Source organism: Aquarana catesbeiana, linkage group LG08 (genome assembly GCF_042186555.1).
Source record: "Aquarana catesbeiana isolate 2022-GZ linkage group LG08, ASM4218655v1, whole genome shotgun sequence".
Taxonomy (NCBI): domain Eukaryota; kingdom Metazoa; phylum Chordata; class Amphibia; order Anura; family Ranidae; genus Aquarana; species Aquarana catesbeiana.
Genome location: NC_133331.1, coordinates 96,596,090 through 96,621,792, shown reverse-complemented (window position 1 = coordinate 96,621,792; position 25,703 = coordinate 96,596,090). Strand labels below are relative to the sequence as shown.

Genomic DNA, 25,703 nt, shown 5'->3' with positions numbered 1-25,703 from the left:
CACTGATGACACTTGACATTGATAACAGATGGCACGTGACACTGACAGGTGGCACTGGGGGCAGATGGCACTGTGGGCATGTGTGTGTTTGTGTTCACACACTCACGGCTCACACTGCAGCTGCAAGTCGCTCTCCCTCCTCACACACGGTCTCTGTGTGAGGAGGGAGAGCCGGCAATGAGAGATGATCTCATATGTTTACATTTGAGATCATCGCTCATTAGGCACTCCGATCGAGTGCTAAATGGCCGCTGTGATTAGCCATTTAGCACGATCTGTGATTGGCCAAGGGACACAGCCAACACAAATTTCCCCCGATGCGCGCCCGCGGCGGCGCGCAGGGGGGATGTAAACAGGAGGACCTCCATGGATGCCCTCCCGGCAACTGAGCACTGCGCTGTAGCCGTCTTTCGGCTATAGTGCGGGCGCCAGGTGGTTAACTGATCCAAAACATGTTTGCCCCAATGCATATGCTGGTTACATAAGCACAATGGGATTTACTAAAACTGGAGAGTGCAGAATCTGGTACAGCTGTGCATGGTACCCAATGAGCTTCCAATTTCAGCTTGTTCAATGAAGCTTTGAGAAAAAAAAAAAACTGGAAGCTGATACATTTAGGAAAGAACTTGAGAACAAAAGGTAATCATCTAATAAAGATAAATTTAGGTAAAAAAAAGGGAGAACAAACGTACCCGTCGTATGCTCCACTGACTATTCTCTTGTTGTCAAAACGGATGCATCGTACTAGTTCTTCATGCCCTTCCAGAACTCGTAAACATGCTCCACACTCAATATCCCATAGCCTGAAAGAGAAGAAAGCCTCCATATGAAATATAAAAAGGTCATCCTAAAGTCTTCACCTAAATGTTGCACACAGATGGTTTTTTACCTTCATGCATAGAATGCGTGAAGGTAAATAAAACCTTGAGCCTTTACAACCACTTTAATTACCCCACTTGATGAACTCCAACTTCACCTTGACAGATATTACTTGCACAAATAGGATTGTTTATTGTAATGCTACAACATCAAAGGCCTCAATCCTAAGCCAAAGTGTTAACAAGCATCCTTTGTTGGGGTCTGCTCGCACCGGAAAGTACCCTAGATGATTAACATTGAAAAGATGGCAATCCTCTCTCTTTGCCATTTACCTATAAAAATGGCCATGCACAAGCCAATCCCTCACTCAGCATGACTACGTAAGAGATCCATCTTACCTTGCTTGAATTTACACATTACTTGGACTCACAGCAAAGTATTTCCCAGCTTGGTCAATTAAAGTTTTGCAGGACCAAGAAAGGTTTTATCAATCAAAAACTTAATGATCACCAAATTGCCACAAAGAATTTCCAACACTATAAAACAGCATTACAGCACAGTGGCTAAGTGCTTAGTACTTCTGTCTAGCAGCACTAGGGTAGTCGGTTCAAATCCCAACCACAGCACTACCTGTTCTCTCTGTGCCTGCATGAGTTACTTCTGGGTACTCCGGTTTCCTCCCACACTCCAAAAACATGCTATTAGGTTAATTGGCTCCTGTCTAAATCGGCCCTAGTATGTGTATGTATGAATGTGAGTTAGGGACTTTAGATTGTGAGCAGGGACTGATGTGAATGTACAATTAAGAGAATGTGAAGTGTTGCGTAAATTGACAGCGCTATAAAGGTACCTATAACAAATAAAATGACTAAGGCCCCTTTCACACTGAGGCAGTTTTCAGGCATTTTAGTGCGAGAAGTAGCGCCTGTAAAGCGCCTGTAAACTGCCTCCCATGCCGCCCGAGTGCGAAAGCCCAAGTGCTTTCACACTGGGGCGGTGCGCTTGCGGGATGTTAGAAGTCCTGCAAGCAGCATCTTTTGGGGTGGTGTATACAGCGCTCCCAAAACGCCCCTGCCCATGAATGAATGGGCAGCGCTTCCAAAGCGTCTAAAAAGTGCTTCGGAAGCAATGCAACACGGGCATTTTTAACCCCTTCTTTGGGCACAAGTGGCACTTTACCGCTAATGCACGGGTGGTCCCAGTGTGAAAGGGGTCTAAACCATGCACAGTACATTTTTTGTAATTCAACAAGAACCCTTGCTTTAGGACCCCCTGAAATGTCTACATGTGTTACTAGTACCCTTTAACTATGTATGTTTCCAGAGAATAGATCGCGTTTTTAAATAACTAAAATACTTGGTCAGTTTTGTTTCATACAGTGCATCCGGAAAGTATTTACAGCGCTTCACTTTTTCCACGTTTCGTTGTTTTTCCAAAATGGATTAAATTAATTATTTTCCTCAAAATTCTACAAACAATACCCCATAATGACAACATGAAAGAAGTTTGTTTGACATCTTTTCAAATTTATTAAAAATAAAAAAAATCACATGTACATAAGTATTCACAGCCTTTGCCTCAAATCTGAGCTCAAGTGCATCCTGTTTCCACTGATCATCCTTCCACAACTTCATTGGAGTGCACCTGTGGTAAATTCAGTTGACCGGACATGATTTGGAAAGGCACACATGTCTATATAAGGTCCCATAGTTAACAGTGCATGTCAGAGCACAAACTAAGCCATGAAGTTCAAGGAATTGTCTGTGGACCTTTGAGACAGGATTGTATTAAGGCACAGATCTGCGGAAGGGTACAGAAAAATGTCTGCAGCATTGATGGTCCCAATGAGCACAGTGGCCTCCATCATTCGTAAATGGAAGACATTTGGAACCACCAGGACTCTTCCTATAGCGGGCTGCCCGGCCAAACAGAACAATCTGGAGAGAAGTGTCTTAGTCAGTGAGGCTACCAAGAACCAGATGATCACTCAGAGAGCTACAGCATTTCTATGTGAAGAGAGGAAAACCTTCCAGTAGAACAACCATCTGTGCAGCACTCCACCAACCAGGCCTGTATGGTAGAGTGGCCAGACGGAATCCGCTCCTCAGTTAAAGGAACGTGACCGCCCACTTGGAGTTTGCCAAAAGGCACCTGAAGGACTCTCGGACTATGAGAAACAAAATGCTTTGGTCTGATGAAACAAAGATTTGAACTTTTTGGCCTGAATGGCAGGTGTCATGTCTGGAGGAAACCAGGCACCGCTCATCACATGGCCAATACCATCTCTACAGTGAAGCATGGTGGTGGCATTATCATGCTGTGGGGATGTTTTTCAGAGGCAGGAACTGGGAGAGGAGTAGGGATCAAGGGAAAGATGAATGCAGCAATCCTTGATGAAAACCTGCTCCTGAGCGCTCTGGACCTCAGATTGGGGTGAAGTTTCATCTTCCAACAGGACAACAAGCCTAAGCACACAGAAAAAAAAAAACTAACAACGGAGTGGACTTTAACCTGATTGAACATCTCTGGAGAGATCTGAAAATGGCTGTGCACCAATACTCCTCATCCAACCTGATGGGGCTTGAAAGGTCCTGCAAAGAAGAAGGGGAGAAACTGCCCAAAAATTGGTGCGCCAAGCTTGTAGCATCATACTCAAAAAGATTTGAGGCTGTAATTGGTGCCAAAGGTGCTTCAACAAAGTATTGAGCAAAGGCTGTGAATACTTACGTACATGTCATTTTTTTCTTTTTTTAAATTTGCAAAGATTTCAAACAAACATCTTTCACATTGGCATTATGGGGTATTGTTTGTATAATTTTGAGGAAAAGAATGAATTTAATCTATTTTGGAATAAGGCTGGTACGTAACAAAATGTGTAAAAAGTGAAGTACTGTGAATACTTTCCGGATGCACTATATACAGTATATGATAATCAATGCCAATTTAAACAATCGCACAGTTACTTTTATCAAGCATAACCCTTGGGTATGAGCCATCTGTGCTAGTGCACTAGGAAATATCTGAGCAATAACTATCCCTTCCAATATTCAGAAGAACTTGCTACCCAACCATTGTTAGCCCTACATAATTCAACAAGTGACACTAGAATTTGTCAGATCACTTGCCCTCTTTGGGCCACACATGGTCACCCTATGACAAGGTCAGAACCAAATACCTAATTTTTATTAAAAAAAAAAAAAACAAATACTATCTGATATATCATCCTGTGTGTCTGAACACAAATATAGTTACAGAAAACTCACTGCTTATCCAATGCTATTATAAAGTTGTTTTATTCTCTCTTTTGTTCTGTGGCGCTGTTTATCTCTGGATATCCATGCAGATTTTCTCATTCATCATCCAGCACAATCAACTGCCTCACTGTTCATTATTGACTGTGTAGTTTCTCTTCGCTTAGATATTGAGTATGAAATAACAGCTCCCTCAAGAAATGTATTGGCTGCTTCCCAGTAAAGATTCAAACTTTTTTCCTGCTGTGTTATTAATAATTGGACATAACTCCCACTGTTGACAAAAGTAGGATATAAAATCTTTATTCTTCAGCAACATGGGATTAAAAGACCCAGAAAGAAAGCTGGTAGATGGAACTGTGACAGCTATAAAAAACGGTGTCTAGAGCAAAGAAGATAACGTATCGAGTGTACAGATAACTAAGCCAAATACTAAATAATCTTATTATCAAAGCATTTTAGAGGGTTATCAATCAGGTAACTCTGTACAGCTATATTGTTGAACTTTCAAGATGTGGGTATCTAAGAAAGTCTGAAAAGGTTTCCGCTTTCAGCAATAAACTTGAAGGCTTCGTCGTATAACTAAAGTTTATGTCTAAACAAAATAAAAGCATATTTTATGTAGTACATCTCTGAAATATAGTACTGTACTAAGCAAAAGTTGTAGGCAACTGTGAAAAATTCTGTAAATTAAGAATGCTTTCAGAAACAGAAGTGCTACAGTTATTTATGAATTTCTTTTGATCAATTAACAAAATGAAAAGTAAATGAACAGATGGGAAATCAAAACCAAATCTATATTTGGTGTGACCACCCTTTGCCTTCAAACCAGCATCGATTCTTCTAGGTACAATTGCACACAGTTTTTGAAGGAACTCAGCAATGTCATTAAGAACTATCTGCAGCATAAAGAACAAAGAGTCCTGGAAGTGTTTGTCCCCCACAAAGCCCTGATGTCAACATCATCGAGTCTGTCTGAGATTACATGAAGAGACAGAAGGATCTGAGGCAGCCTACATCCACAGAAGATCTGTGGTTAGTTCTCCAAGATGTTTGGAACAACCTACCTGCCGAGTTCCTTCAAAAACTATGTGCAAGTGTACATAGAAAAACTGATGCTGGTTTGAAGCCAAAGGGTGGTCACACTAAATATTGATTTGATTTAGATTTTTCTTCTGTTCCTTCACTTTGTAAATTGCTAAAAATAAACAATTAAAATATATGTTTTAGAAAGAGTTTTTACTTTACAGCATTTCTTCACACCTACCTAAAACATTTGCACAGCACTGTACTTGTACATTTTCTCAATGCTGTAGCTCTAAAAAATACTGACAAATATCTATTGATCTCCTAACTTCAAATATTATGCTATCAAAGCTGCGTCTGCTGAACTAAGGTCTCAAGCAATGTCCTTAAACCAGCCTATATTTTCCCCTGCTGGACTATAGAACACCCACCCCTCCATAACATAAGGTAAAGATTTTCTGTAGCCAGCATGGGATTTAGTAGGCAGGAATGACAACACTTCTTGGGATTTCAGTGCAGCAGAGACAGATCTCACTAGAGGAAGGAGTCTACTGGATTTTCTTAATGTTCTTGCAGAGTTTTTTTAAAAAAGGTACTACAAATTTTTTTGTTACATTTATCACAGGCATATAGTAAAGGCTAGGTTTACTTTAAAAAAAAAAAAAAAAAATCACACATTTTGGGCAGAAAAATGTGCTTTTATTATCGTGGGTGCAATGCCAGGATCCTTCAAACTTCCTCTGGCTTTCGGTTTGATAGTTGGAGGACTATGAATGTGCTGATTACCCGTTGTTAAACAGCATGTTGCACACTAAATACGGTTTAACATGCAACATGTTGCTAAAGCTGGTGTTAGCCTTTAAGTGATGTAGACAGCAAGAATCACACTGAATTCCAAGTTTAAATATATATATTTATAAAATAAAAAATGAAAAACAAAAAAGGAAGCATGGTGATATTGTGATCTTCAGCTACAATACTCTAAAGCTGGCCAAACAGTACATGGATCAAAGTTAGTCTGGTCCCTGCTGAATTTTGAGCCATGTGTGGACATACTGATATTCTGCAAAAGGTACAGGGATTGGACTGCTGAGGACTGGGGTAAAGTCATTTTCTCAGATGAATCCCCTTTCCGATTGGGGCATCCGGAAAAATCTTGTCTGGAGAAAAAAAGGTCAGCGCTACCATCAGTCCTGTGTCATGCCAACAGTAAAGCATCCTGAGACCATTCATGTGTGGGGTTGCTCCTCAGCCAAGAGAGTGGGCTCACTCACAATTTTGCCTAAAAACACAGCCATGAATAAAGAATGGTACAAATCATCCTCCAAGACCAACTTCTCCCAACCATCCAACAACAGTTTGGTGAGGAACAATGCCTTTTCCAGCATAATGGAGCATCTTGCCATAAGGCAAAACTATGCAGCTTGGGGAACAAAACATCAACATTTTGGGTCCATGGCCAGGAAATGCCTGAGACCTTAATTCCATTGAGAACTTGTGGTCAATTCTCAAGAGGTGGGTGAACAAAAAAATCTCCACAAATTCTGACAAACTCCAAGCATTGATTATGCAAGAATGGGATGCCATCAGTCAGCATGTGGCCCAGAAGTTGACTGACAGCATGCCACGGCGAATTGCAGAGGTCTTGAAAAAGAAGGGTCAACACTGCAAATATTGACTCTTTGCATAAACATAATGCAATTGTGAATAACAGCCTTTGACACGTATGAAATGCTTGTAATTATACTTCAGTATACCATGGTAACATCTGACAAAAAAAAAAATCTAAAAACACTGAAGCAGCAGACTTCGTGAAAATTAATAATTGTGTCATTCTCAAAACATTTGGCCACGGTTGTATTTACTACTGTTGTTCACCATTTTAAAATATTACCATGCTTTGCCAGGGTTAGTTCTTATGTTTGCCCAACTATGTGTTTTCTGTGCATAATATATAGCTTTCAAAACATGTGTACCACCTACATCTTGTACCAGAGCGCTTTATGGGTGACCCTCATCTCCCCAACATATACAATTTTTGAGAACTACATCCAAAACAAAACCTCCTTTCTAGCTGAAACACAAAAATCTATCTGCCCACACATCACAAACAATAACTGGTTAAATAACACGTACCTTATGGTATTATCTGAAGAGCCACTGACCACCAGTCTGTCCCGATACTGTAGACAGGCAATGCCACGCTTGTGACCATTTAATGTACGCACAAATTCACATGTACTCGTGTTCCATACCTGGTGACAAAGAAACAGAGATAAAAACAGAGTTTTATATACACAAAAATAAAGTTACAAATGTACTAGTATTTTTTAAGTCTAAACCTACTCAAAAAAGCATCAGCAGACACTGGTGGGTTGAATAACCTGTCAGTCTTTCATACATTCTCATATACCGTAAGTCTAGCAGGGATGTCATTCCATCACCACCAGAGTTCCTGGCTGTGTGTATCTACCCAATCTTCCTTGCTGTGGCCTTTCACAGTTGTGGAGTCACTCTTTACCTTCAAAGGAATAAAAAGGAGATTTTTCTGCTAGAGCGAGGTGCTCAAACTGTGGTCCGTGGGGCCCTCTGATGTGGCCTATGACCTACAAACAGGGACTTGCATGCCCATGCTCTGTGAAGGCGGGTTGGCAAGCCCAGATCGTGATCAATGGGTTGCCAAACTCGCCATCCCAGAGCATCAGAGTGCATGGAGCCGGTACCGGAGGAAGCAGGCGGCCACAGAGGGAGCAGGAGCCGCATAAGCCGATGCTTTCTCTGTAGCGCCAACTCCTGTCCCAGGTGGAGTGAGACCAAGTGCACTTCACTAGGGATCTTTCTAGCAGCCTGGAGAGCAATGCCAGCAGAAGCTGGAAGGGGAAAAGGCCAGTGTATTAAACATCATATACACCGCATAAGGAAATGATTCCGGACGGCTGCACTTCCAAAAATCTTTTTAATGAAGCTTCAAATGACAAGTGGTTGACAGATGGAGCAGGGGACAAAGAGGTAGACGCGCAAATGTTAGCGCTTAGTCATTTTCATATACACTGAACTTTTGCAGTGGGCATATGAGCACTTATAAAAAGGTTATTAGGCTGCTTTCACACTGTTCCGCAGGTGCAGCTGCAGCTTTCCTGCGGGTTAGCTTTACTGAGCCATAGACTGCTATTATATCCTGTAGGTTTGGTGCGCTTTTTGAAAGGGCACCACAACTCCTGAATGCAGGAGTTTTGGTGTGCTTTCAGAAAGTGCACTACATGCACAAAATGTAAAAGAAGTCTATGGCTCAGTGCAGCTAACCAAAAGGAGGGTAAACTGCAGTGCATCTGTGTGAAAGTAGTCATATAGAGGGAACAGTAAGGGCTTTTTTATATTTGAGGTGTGGGGGGCCTGGGGGGGGGGGGGGTGGACGTAAAACCCCATGGTTAATTGTGGCCCGCGACCACTTACCAAATCACTTAAGTGCCTCTCGCTCTTCCAAAGGTTGAGCACCCCTGTGCTAGTCTCCAGGAGACTAGGCTTTAAGACAGCTTAACTCACCTATGAAACATCTACTGGGTGCTGCTACTACTGAATCATGCACTAGTTAAAGGACACCCTCACGGAGGAAACATGCAAAATTACATTGCTTCTTCCATATATGTTAGCTACCTAGTTGGCATGATTATCCCCTGGTTTAATCTCTTTTCGAAGCAGAGGTCCAAAACAAGCATACGGCCCCGTGAAGATAAGACACACTTGATCAACTTACATTTTCTTTGTCAAGGTCTTTGAAAGTATCAGCACCAGAGTCAAATAACCCATAGAAAGAGAAGAGCAAAGACAGTCTATGCATTTCTCTCATATTAAAGGCCCCCTAAACTGAAATAAATAAATGGCTGTTTAAAATATTTTAATTCACATACTTACTTTTCCTCTGACTTCCATTACTGCAGGGGGTGATGTTACCATCATTCTAACAAGCTATGGGAGAATGTGGAGTACCCTAAATCTCAAGAGATGATGCTCTTGCATAGTGTACCTTCTTGTAGGATGTGGGCTACTCAACTTTCCCCAGAATCTTGCCAGAAAGGTGGAGACATTACCCTTGCATTGGATCTCGTCAGGATCATGGGAAAGCCAAGTATATTAGTCAACCTTTTTCGTCCGCCATGTTTTTTTTTAGTGCAGCATTTTAGAAAGGGGAGAAATACATAAGTGGACCTTGTTATTAAGTCTGGGTGAGTCTCCCAAGCAGTGACAAAGCCAAAAAAAAAAAAACCCACAAACTTTCAAAACTACCACAGCATTTTGGTTTATATTTTATGCTTAAATTAAACAATAATCACCTCATATTTATGCACCCATAGGCATTCTGTTTGGGGACTTATAAATAGAACTAGCCATAGCCATTCCTGTCACAAAGACCTTTATAATTCTGTTTACACCCCACTAACAAGCACACACATTTTTAACGCAAACTGTTAGACAGGGCCAATTTGGGCAGGCTAGCTGGTAAGTGTGCTGGGACATCTTTTGTTTGTTTGTTGCAATGTACATTCCCCCTCCATGTGCACCTTGCTGCAAAGGCTAGTTATAGGTTGGGGTGGTTACCATTTGTTTGTACAGTTGGATGAATTGGGTGCAAGGGTGTACTGGATGCCTTCACTGTGATTGTGCAAATGCTGGGCGTTGTGTGCGTCCTTGTGCCTTTAAGGAGAGGTGGGCTTCCTCCAGGCACACCTGCTCTTAACCTATCCATTGACATACAGTATGGGCTTCTACTATGGAGGCTCTGGAAATTTTAACACTAGGACCGCAGTATATACACAGAGGTCCCTTGACATGGGCACTGCGGCTTACGCATTTACCGTATTTCCAAATGTGTGCAAATAAAACCCTCTGTTTTTAACACAAACTGTTAGACAGCACCTTCCTGCAAAGGCTAGTTATAGGTTGGGGTGGTTGCCATAATTTGTACACACACACACGAAGGGCCAAAAAAACCCCCCACCTTCTAGCATTTTTGATTTGTGATGGAATGAGAAGACAGAGGAAAACACAAAGATGAGGAAACATACAGCCTGCTTGCAAAACAAAACATTTGTAAAGGAAAAACTTTCAGGAAATATCACCTACCTTAATAGTTCTGTCACCGGAGGCAGAGACAATGTACTTGTCATCAAAGTCCACCACATTCACTGCGGCTCTATGGCCCACAAGAACCCTTCTTAAAGTGATATCTGTTGCAGAGGCCATGTCCCATACTGCAATGGAGCGATCTTTGGAGCAGGTGACCATCATACCATTATTAAACCGCAAATGCAGCACAGCCTCGCAGTGGTGAATTAATGTATTCAGCATCTCTCCTGTGTTTACATCCCAAACCCTGCAATGGAAAGAATCATGAAGGGTCAGAGATGCAATGCAAAAATCAGAGGCACGCTTGAAATAAAACCTTCCATTTTCTGCCAGCTGTTATCTGATGCTATTAGTTTTATATCATAGCATAATTAAAATCCCTGCTAGATTTTATTTATTTGGTGTCTGTTGGGGATATTTTCCTTCACTTCCTGTTCCGTAGTTACAAGAGCTGAGAAGAAAACACTTCAAAGGGAAGGGAAGTTTGTTCTTTACTCCAGGACAAGTGTTCTTAATGAAAGATTTTCTTTTACCTCAATTTTCACCTAGACAAATAACGAGGGTGAATTTCACCAACAGGAACACTAAGGGCAGTAAAAACATGGCAGACTATCTCTTCCCGGCTCCCAAATTCAGGTACTACAGTCCCAAATAAGGAAACCTACCTATAAATGTCAAAATACAAATCAGTAAGAGAAACACGGGTCTAGCAAACAATATATAAAAATGTACGTTTAATGCAACCCAGCATAACAGCAAAATTGTACAAGACATAAATCAATAAAATCAGGGAAACAAAGTAAATAGGGCCAATCTGGTTATTCATATATTTGAGTGAATAGGTTACCCTCAATACCAAACAGGGAGGTACAATATCTCAAATAAATGTTTCAGAACGAAACCCCTTCTTCAGCAGAGACCTCTCTCCTGAGGAAAAGCCTTTTTCCCCCGAAACTTTTACCATGATCTACCCCTACCTAGTATTAAATTGCCATATTGAGGGCAATCAGTTCACTCATTTTACAACATACATATTTGATATACCCCACTGGTACTATTTACTGAATGTTTCCCTGATTTATTGATTTATGGCATATTTTGTACAACTTTGCTCCAATGCTGGTTTGCATGAAATGCACATTTTCATATTTTGCATGCTAGTCCTGTGCTTCTAATTCTTTCCATTCTTCTCAGATACACAATATCGTTAAAGGTTTGTACCATCACACCTGCACTAAATGTGCACTAAAGGGTACTAATAATGCTACAGTTTACAGTCGTTTTAGACAACTGCACAATTCCAACCTTGTGGAAACAGTTTGAGGAGGGCCCTTTTTTTATTCATACTGATGACTGTTCCCCTGTGCACAAAGCCAGGTCCTTAAAGATATGATTTGAGTTTGGTGTGGAGAAACGTAAGTGGCCGTAAGCAGCCCTGACCTCAACTCTACTGAACACCTTTGGGATGAATGGAATGAAGATTGTGAGCCAGAACTTCTCAATTACCATCAGTACCTGACATTTCAAATAGCTGAATGGACTCAAATTCCCACTCCAAAAGTCTTCCCAGAAGAGTGAAGGCTGTTTGGGCCACAAAGAAGAGCTCCACATTAGGCCTGGTGCACATTAGTGCAACTGCAATTTCTTCTGATTTCCAATATGATTATGTAGTGCAAGTGCAGTATGACTTGGCACATTTTTTTGACATGATTTTCATACTGTGATTTCTGGAAGAGGAGGTAGGGAATAGTTAAGGGGCGGGCGGGGAGAAACACACTGCAAACGCATGAAAAACACATGTAGATGCATGTCAATTGAAGTCTATGGGGCACAAAATCAGACCGAATTGCAAAAAATTAGCACAGGAACCTTCCCCAAAATAATAAAGTTGCGATTCTGTGTGATGCAAGTTGCACAAAGCCTTAATGCCCCTACTATTAGAATGGCATGTCCAACAAGCCCATATAAGCGTGATGGTCGGGTGTCCACAAACTTTTTGCTATATAGTTTCTACTAAACCAGGAGACAGCAGCACAAAGGACACATCATGCTTTTAGCAAGGAACATAACTTGTGCTGATCTTTTAAAATTTACATTTAAAATAAAACATAGGCTATAAACAGCGCAGTCCTAATAGCACTGCGCTATATGGATAGCTAAATACAATAATAAGCACATTTAGTTCTAAAGCCGCGTACACACGAGCGGAATGTCCGACAGAAAAGGTCAGACGGAAGCTTTTCATCGTATATTTCGATTGTGTGTGTGCCTCATCGGACTTCTTTTTTCGAAAATTCTGACGGACCTAGAAAAAGAACATGTTCTAAATATTTCCGACGGAACCAATTCCAATTGGGAAAACCGATCGTCTGTATGCTGTTCCGACAGACCAAAAACGACGCATGCTCTGAAGTACGAGACAGAAGCTATTGGCTACTGGCTATTGAACGTCCTTTTTTTAGTCCCCTCGTAAGTGCTGTACGTCACCTCGTTCTGGACGGTCGGACTTTGGTTTGACAGCGTGTAGGCAAGACTGCTTGAATGGAATTTCTTCGGAGTTCCATCGGAGAAACCTTCGGAGTTTAATCCAACGGCAAAACTGGTCGTGTGTACGCGGCATAACTATTACAATACAGGAGGGCAACAAAGCAAGCTAGTATCAAAAACAGTCCGAAAAACGTGTCTAACTCTGTCCCTACAGCCGTGGCCAAAAGTTTTGAGAATGACACAAATGACACAAAGTCCGCTGCTCCAGTGTTTTTAGATCTTTTTGTCAGATGTTACTATGGTATACTGAAGTAGAATTACAAGCATTTCAAGTGTCAAAGGCTTTTACTGACAATTACATTAAGTTTATGCAAAGAGTCAATACTTGCAGTGTTGACCCTTCTTTTTCAAGACCTCTGCAATTTGCCCTAGCATGGTGTCAATCAACTACTGGGCCACAGCCTGACTGATTGCAGCCCATTCTTGCATAATCAATGCTTGGAGTTTGTTAGAATTTGTGGGGGGTTTTTTGTTCACCCGCCTTTTGAGGATTGACCACAAGTTCTCAATGGGATTAATGTCTGGGGCGTTTCCTGGCAATGAACCCAAAATTTTGATGTTCTGTTCCCCAAGCCAATTAGTTATCACTTTTGCCTTATGGCAAGGTGCTCCATCATGCTGGAAAAGGCATTGTTCGTCAAACTGTTCTTGGTTGGTTGGGAGAAGTTGTTCTCGGAGGATGCTTTTGTACCATTCTTTATTCATGGCTGTGTTCTTAGGCAAAATTGGGAGTGAGCCCACTCCCTTGGCTGAGAAGCAACCCCACACATGGTGTCAGGATGCTTTACTGTTGGCATGATACAGAACTGATGGTAGCTCTCACCTTTTATTCTCCGTACAAGGTTTTTTCCAGATGCCCCAAACAATGGGAAAGGGGATTTAATAGAGAAAATGACTTTACCCCAGTCCTCAGCAGTCCAATCCCTGTACCTTTTGCAGAATATCTGTCCCTGATTTTCCTGGAGAGAAGTGGCTTCTTTGCTACCGTTCTTGACACCAGGCCATCCTCCAAAAGTATTTTCCTCACTGTGCCTGCCTGCTGCCATTCCTGAGCAAACTCTGCACTGGTGGTGCCCCGATCCCACAGCTGAATCAAGTGTAGGAGGCGGTCCATCGCTTGCTGGACTTTCTTGGGTGCCCTGAAGCCTTCTTCACAAATGCAGTGGGAATGTTTTTTTTTTTTTTAATGGGATTAAGTTTGTTTTCACTGCAAAGAGGGACTTCTTTGCAATTAATTGCAATTCATCTGATCACTCTTCATAACATTCTGGGGTATATGCAAATTGCCATCATGAAAACTGAGGCAGCAGACTTTGTGAAAATTAATATTTGTGTCATTCTCAAAACTTTTGTCCACTGCTGTACACCAATTAATGCTGACAGCACAGCCTACACAGAGCACAACAAGGCAGCTTCTATTGCTTTATGGGAGTCTGGTTCAGACCTCCCAAACAATGCTAAAGAGGAATGGTCCTAATTTTCTGGAAGTCTAAAACTTCCCTGATTGTTGGTTACATAAAGAGTGAAGGCTTTATGACTGAAGCAGCTGTAGGGTTTCTACATTTGCACTAAGGCCAGTTTAAATGCACAAATAGTGCTTAGTGGACTTATTCTTTAAATATTTTATGTCATGAATTGTAGCAGAAGACAGCTCGAATGTATAGTTAATCCATTTATCCAAGGCCTGGAATAATCCACTCTTACTCTGACACACAAGTCTATATGAAAATTGGCTTTGTATCCTTCTGAAATGCGGCAGACATAATGTATTATGGGACAAGTGTATGGGTTTGTGGACGGTTTTTAAAATATGAAGAAAAACAGATTACTCACTGTAGCTTATTGCTTTTGTGTCACTTATTTGAAATTTACTAGAAATCCACATTTTAAATTCAAAGAGCAGGCGGATTATTACGGGGAAATGTCTAAAGCTTAGTCTGCTGACTAGTCATTTTTTCAGCAATCACACATCAGAAAAGCATTTCATCAAGAATAATGCCAATGTATTACATTACAGCTTTCTCAGAATAAACCATGCTGCATAATAACAACCAATTAGTTTCAAATACCATTTAAAGGTAAACTCTAGACAGATGTAAACATTTTGCCTGTTTATCTGCTGTCTCCAGTTTCATACAAGCTTTCATCTAATGTACCTGGTTGCCATATAGTTGCCTGTTTCCTAATTTTCCAAATGGCCATATCTAATATACCAATGAAACTGTACTGTTAAGCCCCTTTCACACTGGGCGGATCGCTTAGCGGGAGATCGATCGGTTGATCTCCGCTGAGCCGGCGGATGACAGGTCTGTCTCTGCTCACTGAGCAAGGAGGGACTTATCAGAGCCCCGCTGATTTCTATGGGGAGATCAGACTAGAACGGACAGCATGTCGGTTTTCATCAGATCCCATCCGATCCACCAGACAGATGGCGAACGTATTGCCATATGTCTGTTTTGAGCAGATCTGATCTGATTGGATGGCTGATGGGTGTCAGCGGACACATCTCCGCTGACATCCGCCTGCCCATAGGAGTCAATGGGTGGCCCGCTCGGATCCGCCTGAAAAATGGACAGGCAGATCTGAGCGGGCTTATCTTGTGAAAGGGGCCTTCCTTGTGTAGACTGGGACACAGACACACCTTTTGATGGTTCTCCTTTCTCTCTAACATTTGGCTTGCTACAGGAATCACTCACTCCCATTCTACACATTCCCTTTCATTTCAGATTGCACAGCATGCTCTGGAAATTATTAGATTTGGCTCTAAAGCTCAATTGAAGCCTTTTTAACTTTTTATCACTGTATAGTCCTGTACCTTGGCATATTATGACTTGTGACTGATTTTTGCCCGGAAGTGCCTTGAAACATGGAGGTAAGACCAGGCATTTTGTTAGTAAAGCATCTACTTGACTCCATATCTATACAGATGGCTTTAAATTACATTTTTGAGCAATACTAAACATTTTTGTATGACACTTTCCATATTCTAATGATAATCTACTATACAAACTACCTGGCCTCTATGTTTTAGTTAATGGCCTTTCTTTACTTTATTCTCAGCACATCCAAGACTGGACTATTAGTAACTCTACCCTTCATTAACACCTGTACATCCAAGCACTCTGTTACAGTGACCAGTTATTCCCTCAATTTTACGACACCAAAAATCACACTGGTGTTATTTTTAGCAATTTTTACAATAAAGCTATTTTTGTATCTATTGGTGCAGGTAAACACTTCAAAAGACTTTCCAAAGTTATATTTAAAGAAAACTTTAAAGACAGTAATAAAGCCTGATACGCAGTGTTCTAGAAACAAATATATATGTATACTAACATTTGACAGTAGAATAAAGGTCAAAGAAAGAAATAAAACCAATTCATCTTTTCAGCGTGGTCTTTTTTGAACTATAAAATGAGTTGGACAATTCGTACACATTTGGCCTTCTGCAGTTTAAAAACATCTCCAAGACACGAATAAGAAATGTGACAAAAAAGGATGTGTTTACAGAAAAAAAAGCTCTATAGCTGGGATTAAAAGCTTTTAGTAAAAAAAAAAAAAAAAGCTAAGTTTTCTGATTGGTACCCATTTTTGTGACTCAAGAGAATTAGGTTCTTCTGACCTTATGTCAAGGTACTTGGCTTAAACAGATCTTATTGGGTCAAAAATACATCACATTCATTGGCCATTAGAGCATAATCATTACCTGACATCACTGCTGAGCTGAATTGGTTTCCATTTTTTTTTTCTTTTGAAGTAAAATATATCTGTGTATAATCTTTGTTAAAAACATTTCAAATCAACATTCATGGGTAGTAAAGGCTTCAGGCCTTAATTGGCAATCTGAAATTTGTAAAGGGAATGGCACGTGCCAAAAGTACTGCTCTATGTTAATCCATTTGATGGGAAAGTGTTAGCATTTTTAATTTACTATTTTTTTTTTGTGTATTGCTTTATAAAATAAATATGCATTATTTTTCGCAATTGAATAAAGCCCATGCACCCAGGCCTATGAATGCAGCATATACTAGGCAAATGACAGTGACATACATGTGAACTGGTATGCTATATATTAGGGTTGCACAGATACCAGTATCAGTGCCGATATTAAGCATTTGCACGCGTATCACGTGCAAATGCACCGATACCTGAAACCGATACTTTCAGGCTTGGTTCTTTGAGCTGTCAGTGGGTCTTTATTGTTTTGTAGTGTTTTTTATTAAATATTCCCTTATTAACCCTTAATTTACTCTAATCATTCTTAATTAACTCCCTATTCTCCTCCATTTAATTATTATTTTCCTGTTTTTTTTTTCACTTCTATTTTTTAAACGATTAAAACTTTTTTTTTGTTTGCTTTGTTCGTTAATATTTTTAAACCTTTAACTTAGATTTACACATTTCACATTGAAAAAGCGCAGGATTAAAAAAAAAATGTATTTCATTTGTAAATAACTTTTAAATGCTTTGTACCATTGCTGACAGCTGAAGTGAAAACAAAACCGTTGCCGTAGGCGAGTACCAAAAAAAAAAAAAAAAGTGTCGGTACTCGTAGTAAAAGAAATTGTATCGGTGCATTCCTACTATATATGCCAAACCTACTTTTTGCCCCAGACCAGGCATTACTCTAGCAGTGTACAAGGGCAGTTTGATTGCACCTGCACTCCGTTTTAGTGAGAGTGCTGCATGGGAGGTGGTGGACACTTCTTTATGGCCTTTGGTTTAACAGGCTTTCAGTGCACACTGACTTGCATACTCCTTACAGGAATTAACTAACCTTCATAATGTGCACTGTGATTTTCCTTCAACCTGCTGTGAATGGAAATCAACTCAAATGGAACAAAACTACCTAGAGATTACCGATATAAGTGATAAACTGAAGACTTGGAAGGTTTTAGAGATAGATAGGCAAGTAGACAAGTCAGATGGTCCATAATACAGTCCACAGAGAAACTAGCAGAACAATGACAACTGAAGTATGTACATTCAATTTATTAGACTATAACATGTTATCTGTCATCTACTGACAGTTATTTCTAGTCATGTGGCTCTTGTTGCTGAAATGTGCCAAAGTGGTAAGGGAGGCTTACATGGTCCAGTTTAGGCAGCACAACGGTGCTCAGTATGCTCACTGAACACTACCAGCAATATAAAGCATTAATATAGCTCTTCACAGATGTGCAGCAGACACAAACATTAGCACACTGCACATATATTAGCACAAATAGAACATTAAAAGCCCATACCCACTACAATAATACACATTTTAATGCATTTTACGGAAATGCGTGTGAAAGCAAGGCACATGCGCTGAATGGCATCCTAACACACTGTACAGTGCCTGCAAACGAAAAGTAGCACACACACACACCATGTGTTCCAGTGTGTAAAGGAAAAAAGTGCATATATATTGGTTGGTCTGTTAAGGGGTATTTGCAGCCTATTCATAATGATAAATGTTTTTATAAGTGCTGAGAATTAAATAAATGTAAACAGTCCAAAAGTCTGATATAAATTGCACATAAAAACTTTTAAAATAGCTTATCAAAATAACAGCAAAAAGTCCATCCACCAAGATTAATGAAATCTGCAGGCCCCCTGGAGTCACCCACAGCAGCATGAATAATGGTGTGAGAAAACATTCCAAGCAATCTCGTGCCCTGCACCACAAATGAGCCTCTTACCAGATACTATGGATCTCCAGTAACAGAGATCATTATAGCATGTTACAGGACAAATGCCTCTAGGTACCCTGTCCTCATCCGACAACCAAACTGACCGGATCCAAGGTAACAGACCCTGGCAGGCCGTTTACATTAACCACACTGGATTAAGAAAACAGAGGCCGCACATAGTGTGAAAACTGCTAAGCATATAAAAGCAGAACGCATGCAAAAAGCTATAGATGCCTCGCCGGCAAGCCTTCTCGGCGGGTGTGATGACATCACAAGTTCATGTACCTCTCAATGCGTTTTGTGTCAGAGGGCATCATCAGAGGAACAGGAGCATACCCAGTTTGGTTGTTGGATGAAGACTATCGCAGGGTAACTAGAGGCATTTGTCATGTCACATGCTATAATGATCTCTATTACTGGAGATCCATAGTATCTGGTAAGAGGCTCATTTGTGGTGGAGGGCACAAGATTGCTTGGAGTGTTTTCTCACACCATTATTCACGCTGCTGTGGGCGACTCCCACATCTGTTTGATAAGTGCAAAAGGTAACTGTCGATTTTGCCAGAAATCTTGTGAGCTTACCTTGTGCGCTTATAACTTCCTGCCCTTTATGTTTTGGTAAATGTCTTCTACTATCCATATGTACACCCTGCTCTGCCTGATTATCTGATACTGCTCTTTATGTTTTGGCAATGTCTTCTGCTGCCATATCTTTAAACGTATATATTTAATGCTAGCTCTATAACAAATGCACTGCATTAGCAACATAACTGGTGATTGATTCTCAACTTCATTTGGCTTGGGTGATCAAGTGACTCAATTACCTTTTATGACCCTAGCCTGTGTCTGCGACTGGTTTGGTACAGTATTGCCCATCTCCGACCCTATTTTGATAAATTGAGAAACGCTTGCCTACTCAATCTCCCTATAAATTTAAAACAAAATAAAAATAAAAGGTCTGCAGTCACCAGTGATGCACCTCCATCCCTATATACAAAGAAAGAGAGTCACCCTGGTACTTTAAATGAGGTGGTCACAGTTAGCCACTGAGTAACAAGAGTAATAGCAGTATAAATGTTTATTAAAATTAACGTACATACATGGATAATATAGCATACTAGCTCAGCCAATGGATTTGCACATAATAAAGAGAATAATTAAAGTTGATGCAAACGTTAGAAAATATGGTATATGCAAATGCACGCATCAGAAACCCGACGCACGTTTCGCGAGATCATTGCTCACTCAACAGGGGTGGATGCGGATGAGATGTATCTAAACAAAAATATGTGTCACAGTGGTAAATGTAAGAACAATGGCAGAATGGGCCAGAGCAAAACGGCCCAACACTTATCAATGAACGAAACCAGAGTTTCCATCGCTGAACCCCCAAATGGACGGCAGCAGCCAGAGCAATGCACGGGAGCTGAGGGGGAGAAGACGGACGCTCTGGCTGCTGTCGTCCATTTTGGGGTTCAACGATGGAAACTCTGGTTTCGTTCATTGGTAAGTATTGGGCCGTTTTGCTCTGGCCCATTCTCCTAGTCTCAGGGGACATTTCTCCAAATCCTGGTCCTCCAGCTGCAAACCACATATCCGGCATCCCTTCTCCTCTGGCAACAGCCGCAATCCACTCACCATTAACATACTCACCATAACTGAAAGCTGGCTTCAAGATTTTGACAAACCGTCCTCTCTGCTCCTCTCAAGCTCCCTGGTTACCTCCTCCCACGCTCGTCTCCAGGATTTCTCCAGAGCCTCTCCCATCCTCTGGAACTCTCTACCTCAACCTGTCCGGCTATCTCCTACTCCAGCTCCCTTCAGGCAATCCCTGAAAACTCATCTCTTCAGGGAAGCCTATCACACCTCCAGCTAATCTTTTACCACTTCCATCAGCTCAATCCCCACAGTTACGACCATCTGTACCACCTGCCCCACCCTATTAGATTGTAAGCTCTTCTGAACAGGGTCCTCTTAATCCTCTTGTATTGTAACATATGGTCTCCCTTTTATAATGTAAAGTGCTGCGTAAACTGTTGGCGCTATATAAATCCTGCATAATAATGAGGAGGGGGGTGTGGGCTGAGCATGGTCAGGTGAGTACACACAGCACTCGAGTTCCAGGCTCTCCTCCAGCCCTACATTGAATGTAGCTCCTAGGGAGACAGTGGAATGCACTCGAACAAACAGCGAGAGTGCAGAACCTCCCGCAAAGCAGCTAACATCAGCGGAAGTCAACCAGCGATACAGCAGTATTTTCCAGTTACACAGGGACGAGGGCAAGGAAGTAGGATGGCAAACGTACGGGATCAGGATGTCATACCTTACCTGTGCAGGCAGCGCAGGTCCCAGCAGCCGCTGTGGTGAACGTAGATGTTTCCCAAGATACCCCACGGACGCCAGTGTCGGAGGGATGGGCGCTTTGGTGTGGTGGCGGGACAGATGAGGAAGATTTGAAATCATTAATACAAGCGTTTCCAACAAGGGCTGACGTAGAAGTACTGATCAATAGAGTGGAAGACTCTCACCATAAGGAACTGCAGCTTGTGCAGACAGAGCTTCAGACATTGACGGAGCTTCTTACAGTTGATGAGACTGCAACGAATAAGCTGGAGCAACGGGTATCGGAACTGGAGAGAGTTGGGGTCTCACAGACAGACGCTGCAGCGGCACTACAAGTGCAGGTGGAGGGCCTGGAAGATCAGAGCTGCCGGAACAATTTGCGGCTCCAGGGTCTCCCAGAAGCTACAGAACGGGAGAGCCTCCGGAATACGGTAATGTCGATTCTTTCAAAAAATGCGAATTGAAAATGTACCCCCTAATATGGAGCTGGACAGGGTACATAGAACACTAGAGCCTAGACCCCTGGATCCGAGCCATCCCCGTGATGTGATTTGCCGCCTGCATTACTATTCTCATTGGGAGGCTATACTCCGGAAGGCTTGGGAAGCAGGCACAATAGATTTTGAAGATGCACAATTAAAAATATTACCTGATCTGTCAAGAGCCACATTGCAATGCAGAGCAATGCTCCGTCCAGTTTTGGATCGGGTGCGACAGCTGGGCTATACCAGTCGCTGGAGGTTTCCAGTCTCGGTCCTAGTGCGGAAGAACTCTTCTGTATTTTTTCTACATACACAGGCTGATTTACCAGACTTATTTTCTTTTCTTGATATTGAGCCTCTTAAGGTCCAGAATTGGCTTCAGCTACTTTCACAGCCACCAAGTCACATAGGTGCAACAAATCAACAAACAGTCCTAATTACACAGCAATCAGAGGCCCGCTAAAAGACAGGAGCATTTACAGAAGATAGACTATAAGAGTTATAGCGGATCTATGAGTATTAATTGGATGAAGTCTTTTGATTCTATACAGAAGAGATTTAAATGGATAAGAGAATTAAAATGTATAAAAAAAAAGACCAGATTGGGAACTTTGGAAAATCAAAAAGGTAGGGGGATATATTCCCCTGGTCTGTATAAATAGATATTGTTTGGGTCCTATGGGGGGTTTCTTAATTTAGGTAGAGACGGATGAATTGTTTACTCGCTGTACTTTGAGAAATTTAGAATTATTGATGTTTTTTTTTTCTTTACTCAGCCTAAGCTTAAGCTGGTTTATTTAGTTTGTATCCTGAAAGAAGGAGAGGCAATTTGGGTTGGGTCCATTATCTCTAAGGAGACGTGTGAGATATGTATGGAAGAAATTGTATGAGAGTGGTGGGAGAGTGGGTTGCTGCAGGTGGTGGTAGGGGAGAGGGAGGTTGGTGATGGTGGGGAGGGGGGAGGGGGGTTTCTGCCCTGGGAGAACAGGTCGGCCTCTTGGGGGGCTTGGTCCCCCCTCAAAGTGTTTTTTTTTCTTATTTTTTTTGTTTATTTTTGTTTTTTCACTATAGTTTGAATACATATTGATTTTCACACGGAAGAATGGGAAGGGTGAATTGGGTGGGGTGAATGGAACTGAGATGAAATGAGATGGTGTTATATGAGTGAGTTTGGGGGGGAGAGGGTAGAAATGGGGAGCTGAGTTATTGGATATCACTCTTAAAGATCAAATAGGATACAAAATATAATGGAAGGGCTAATCAAATAAGATTGGTAAATACTCCCGTGGGATAGGTAGTAAGAATTATTTTGAATTAGTGAGAAGTGAAATAATGGGGGATATGGACAGCCTGACAAACGAGAGACTTATTTAAAAACATGGTCTGTATGGAACCTCTTCATTAATTCAGAAGAGGGAGGGATTCTCATAGATGAGGGTCCCACCAGTTGAGAATGGAGACATTGGATGCTTTAAATTTGATTTGCTTAGAGGAGTATTACATTCTTATTGGCTGGCCCGGGGGATAAGGGGAAATGTATTGGGGTGGGGGTTCCTTTTTTTTTTTTCCTGACTGTCATTGTCTTGTTTTATGTTTGTTGGTTGGGTTGGTTGAAATGGAAGAGAAGAGAGGGGTAGATATCTTATCACTATCACGGGGGGTTCCTAAGGCGATGGGATATTTGAGTTTTTTGGATTAGGTTGAGTTTTTAAGTTCATGACCAAGGGAAGATGAATATTTTGAGAAAAAAGTGGTTTATTATGCTTATGAACTAAATGAACTTAAGTTTTGAAATGTATTTATTATCCTGTTGTTGGGGCATGGTTACTATGTTATTTTGATGATGTTTGGAAGATGTCTTGATATTCTCTTTCTGAAATAAAATAAACATTAAAAAAGTAAAAAATAATGAGGAGATTAGGATGGGTGTAGAAGATGAGGAGAGGTCTGTGCTCTTTGTAAACCGATCAGAAATGAAGTAGGCAGGGCTGATTAAAATTCAGAGCCGTGCTGTCATGTCAAAGAGGAAAGTAGGGGTACACTATATTTCTAGCACATCAGCAGTTTTTTTCCTGTCTTGACATACACTTTAAAAATAGAGATATTCCCCATGTAATCAATGACCATTAAAATTTGTGTTGCTGTCCCTTTAAAATATCTGTAAAAGAACTGGAAGACAAAACACCGTCTCCATACGTTTATTGCTGCCATTACCATTAAAAGTCTCACGCTGCATCTTCAGTAAACCAACAGCTAGAAACTACAGGGAAACTCACAATGCCTCTTCCACCTTACTGCTTTTTATTACATAGGCTCTTATCTCCTTAAACTCATTGAAAAGGGGTAAGGAGAGAATGTAAAAAGACTAATTAATGAAAAAAGACCCCACGCTGCACAGGGGAAGGACACATGACATACACAATTATTCCACCCAAATGGTCATATACAGCAAGGTAATGACATGTAATTTAATAAGTCATTTGCTTATAACAACCATTACTTTGTGTAAACATAGAACCTTTAAAATAAAAAAAGCTACATTATTGTTTTTTCCAACAAGAAAAGGATAAAGTATTTAAAAAAATAAATTATATATATGTGTGTATATATATATATATATATATATATATATATATATATATATATATATATTCAGAACCTTTTGTTTTTGTTTTTTTAGAAGAATAAATGCATGAAAGTGTGAATTTCTTATACATAAAGGGAATCTATACAGATTTTTGGGAATTTAAAAAAAAAATATTCTGAAGCTTAATAAAATAATTTTTAATTACCTAAAACCACTTCTTATAGTATCATGCATTTTTTTTTTTTTTTTACTTTAGATACTGGATGCCTCCATAAAACAGATTGTACTACAGCCTGGTGGCATTTTACAGCTGAAAGACTAGCACTGGCAATTACTTAGAGACACCATGGCCAGATCAAACCACTCGACAAAAATGAATGCTGGTAACCGTATAAAAAGAAAGGGTGAGGAGAAGGGGTGCGGACATCAGATGTTATGCAATTAGATGCTGTGGCACAACCTACCTAGATTGCAGTTGGTAAATATGAAGTATTAAAAATAATATTTAATATTTAAGAGCGAATAGGAAAATAAATGCTTAAATTTGTTTTCTTCAAGCATGATGATCAGCCAGAAAAATGTAAAATACTATACGTTCCCCCTTTGAGGTTAAAAAGCAAAACAATTCTTAACGACCCTAGCTACATGCTTGGTAGCTGGGGGCTATAAGTGGCTTATGAAACACAGATTGTGAAACCTTACGCTACTGGGCCCATTAAGACCTAAGAGCTGGGTGCAGCTTATGAATACACTATCCTCCAAGACAATGCTCTTTTGTTCTCCACTGGCTACATTACCTTGGCGTTGGCCTAAAAGTCTGTCAATTTTCTCTGTTAAGTTTACATCATGTTCACCCCACAGAAATCTATAACAAAATTATTTTGAAGGGCTTTTAAGTATTATGGGTATTTCTCTAGTAAAAAAGTCAGCGAATACCTACTGAACTCTTTTACTTCTTATGGGGAGAACCTACCAATATCAGAGAAGACTATGGTTAAATTTAGAGCACTACAATTTGGTCCAGTTTACCCCTTGCACACATATCTATATTTGTATGGCCTCTAAGTAGTGGTCCCAATATCCATTTAAAAAAAATAAATAAATTGTGAAGCAGTGACTTCCTGAAAGACAAGGGTTTCTATCATGAGACTCATGCCTATTGCCAAGGCAAGTCTACTCCACAGAAAGGACAACACTATGTACGACAGGGATGCTCAACTCATGGTGCGTGAAGCCATCTGATGTCGCCTGTAATCTCAAACCTATGGCAACCCGCACAGCCTACTTTGGGTGCGCGCCGCTCTACTGAATGATTGCTGGTCCTCCATAACCCCAGTAGCGGTCATACACAAGCCGCTATTGCAGCCGGCTCCCCACTCTTCTCTTTCTTTCCTAACACACAGACACAGGGAAAGAAGCCTTTAGCCAAGGGGATTACATCTAGTGGCATTCATACAGGGGTTCTGAAGGTGGATTCTCACAGTTGTGTAATAAGCTTGGTGTCATTCCAGAGGCATGTGAGTGCATTATGTGTAATTTTATCTTTGCCTCAAAGAAGTTTATTGCACTACTAGGGCATGCGCTTCCCTGCTCTGTTGGTTTTTTTTTTTTTTGTTTCGATGGTCCACAGTCAGTGTTTTGGCAATTTGAGGGATGGCTGCAAAGACCCTAATATAGTGAAGGCTGCAACATTGGTTTGGAGCTTTTTTTTTTAGCTGGCCACTCCAGAGCGTGAGCGTGGGAATAATGGTGATCTGGTTAATAAAAAAATTAGATTTTTAGGATAGTGATCAGTGGGTAAACATCCAGCGGGATTGGTCCCATGGAAAATGATGATCCTGATTGTTGT

The 25,703-nt window shown here is 40.9% G+C and overlaps 1 protein-coding gene across 4 annotated transcripts in view; it reads right to left on the bottom strand.

Moving 5' to 3' along the window:
* BTRC (beta-transducin repeat containing E3 ubiquitin protein ligase) overlaps positions 1–25,703 on the bottom strand; it is a 324,424-nt gene that overhangs the window by 28,564 nt on the left and 270,157 nt on the right. For all 4 annotated transcript variants that reach the window (XM_073596174.1, XM_073596175.1, XM_073596177.1 and 1 more), the window contains 3 exons: positions 10,218–10,467; positions 7,233–7,351; positions 693–803 (listed from right to left, as the gene is read on the bottom strand). In XM_073596174.1, coding sequence (XP_073452275.1) covers positions 693–803; positions 7,233–7,351; positions 10,218–10,467 — 480 coding nt within the window. The remainder of the gene's footprint in view (positions 1–692; positions 804–7,232; positions 7,352–10,217; positions 10,468–25,703) is intronic.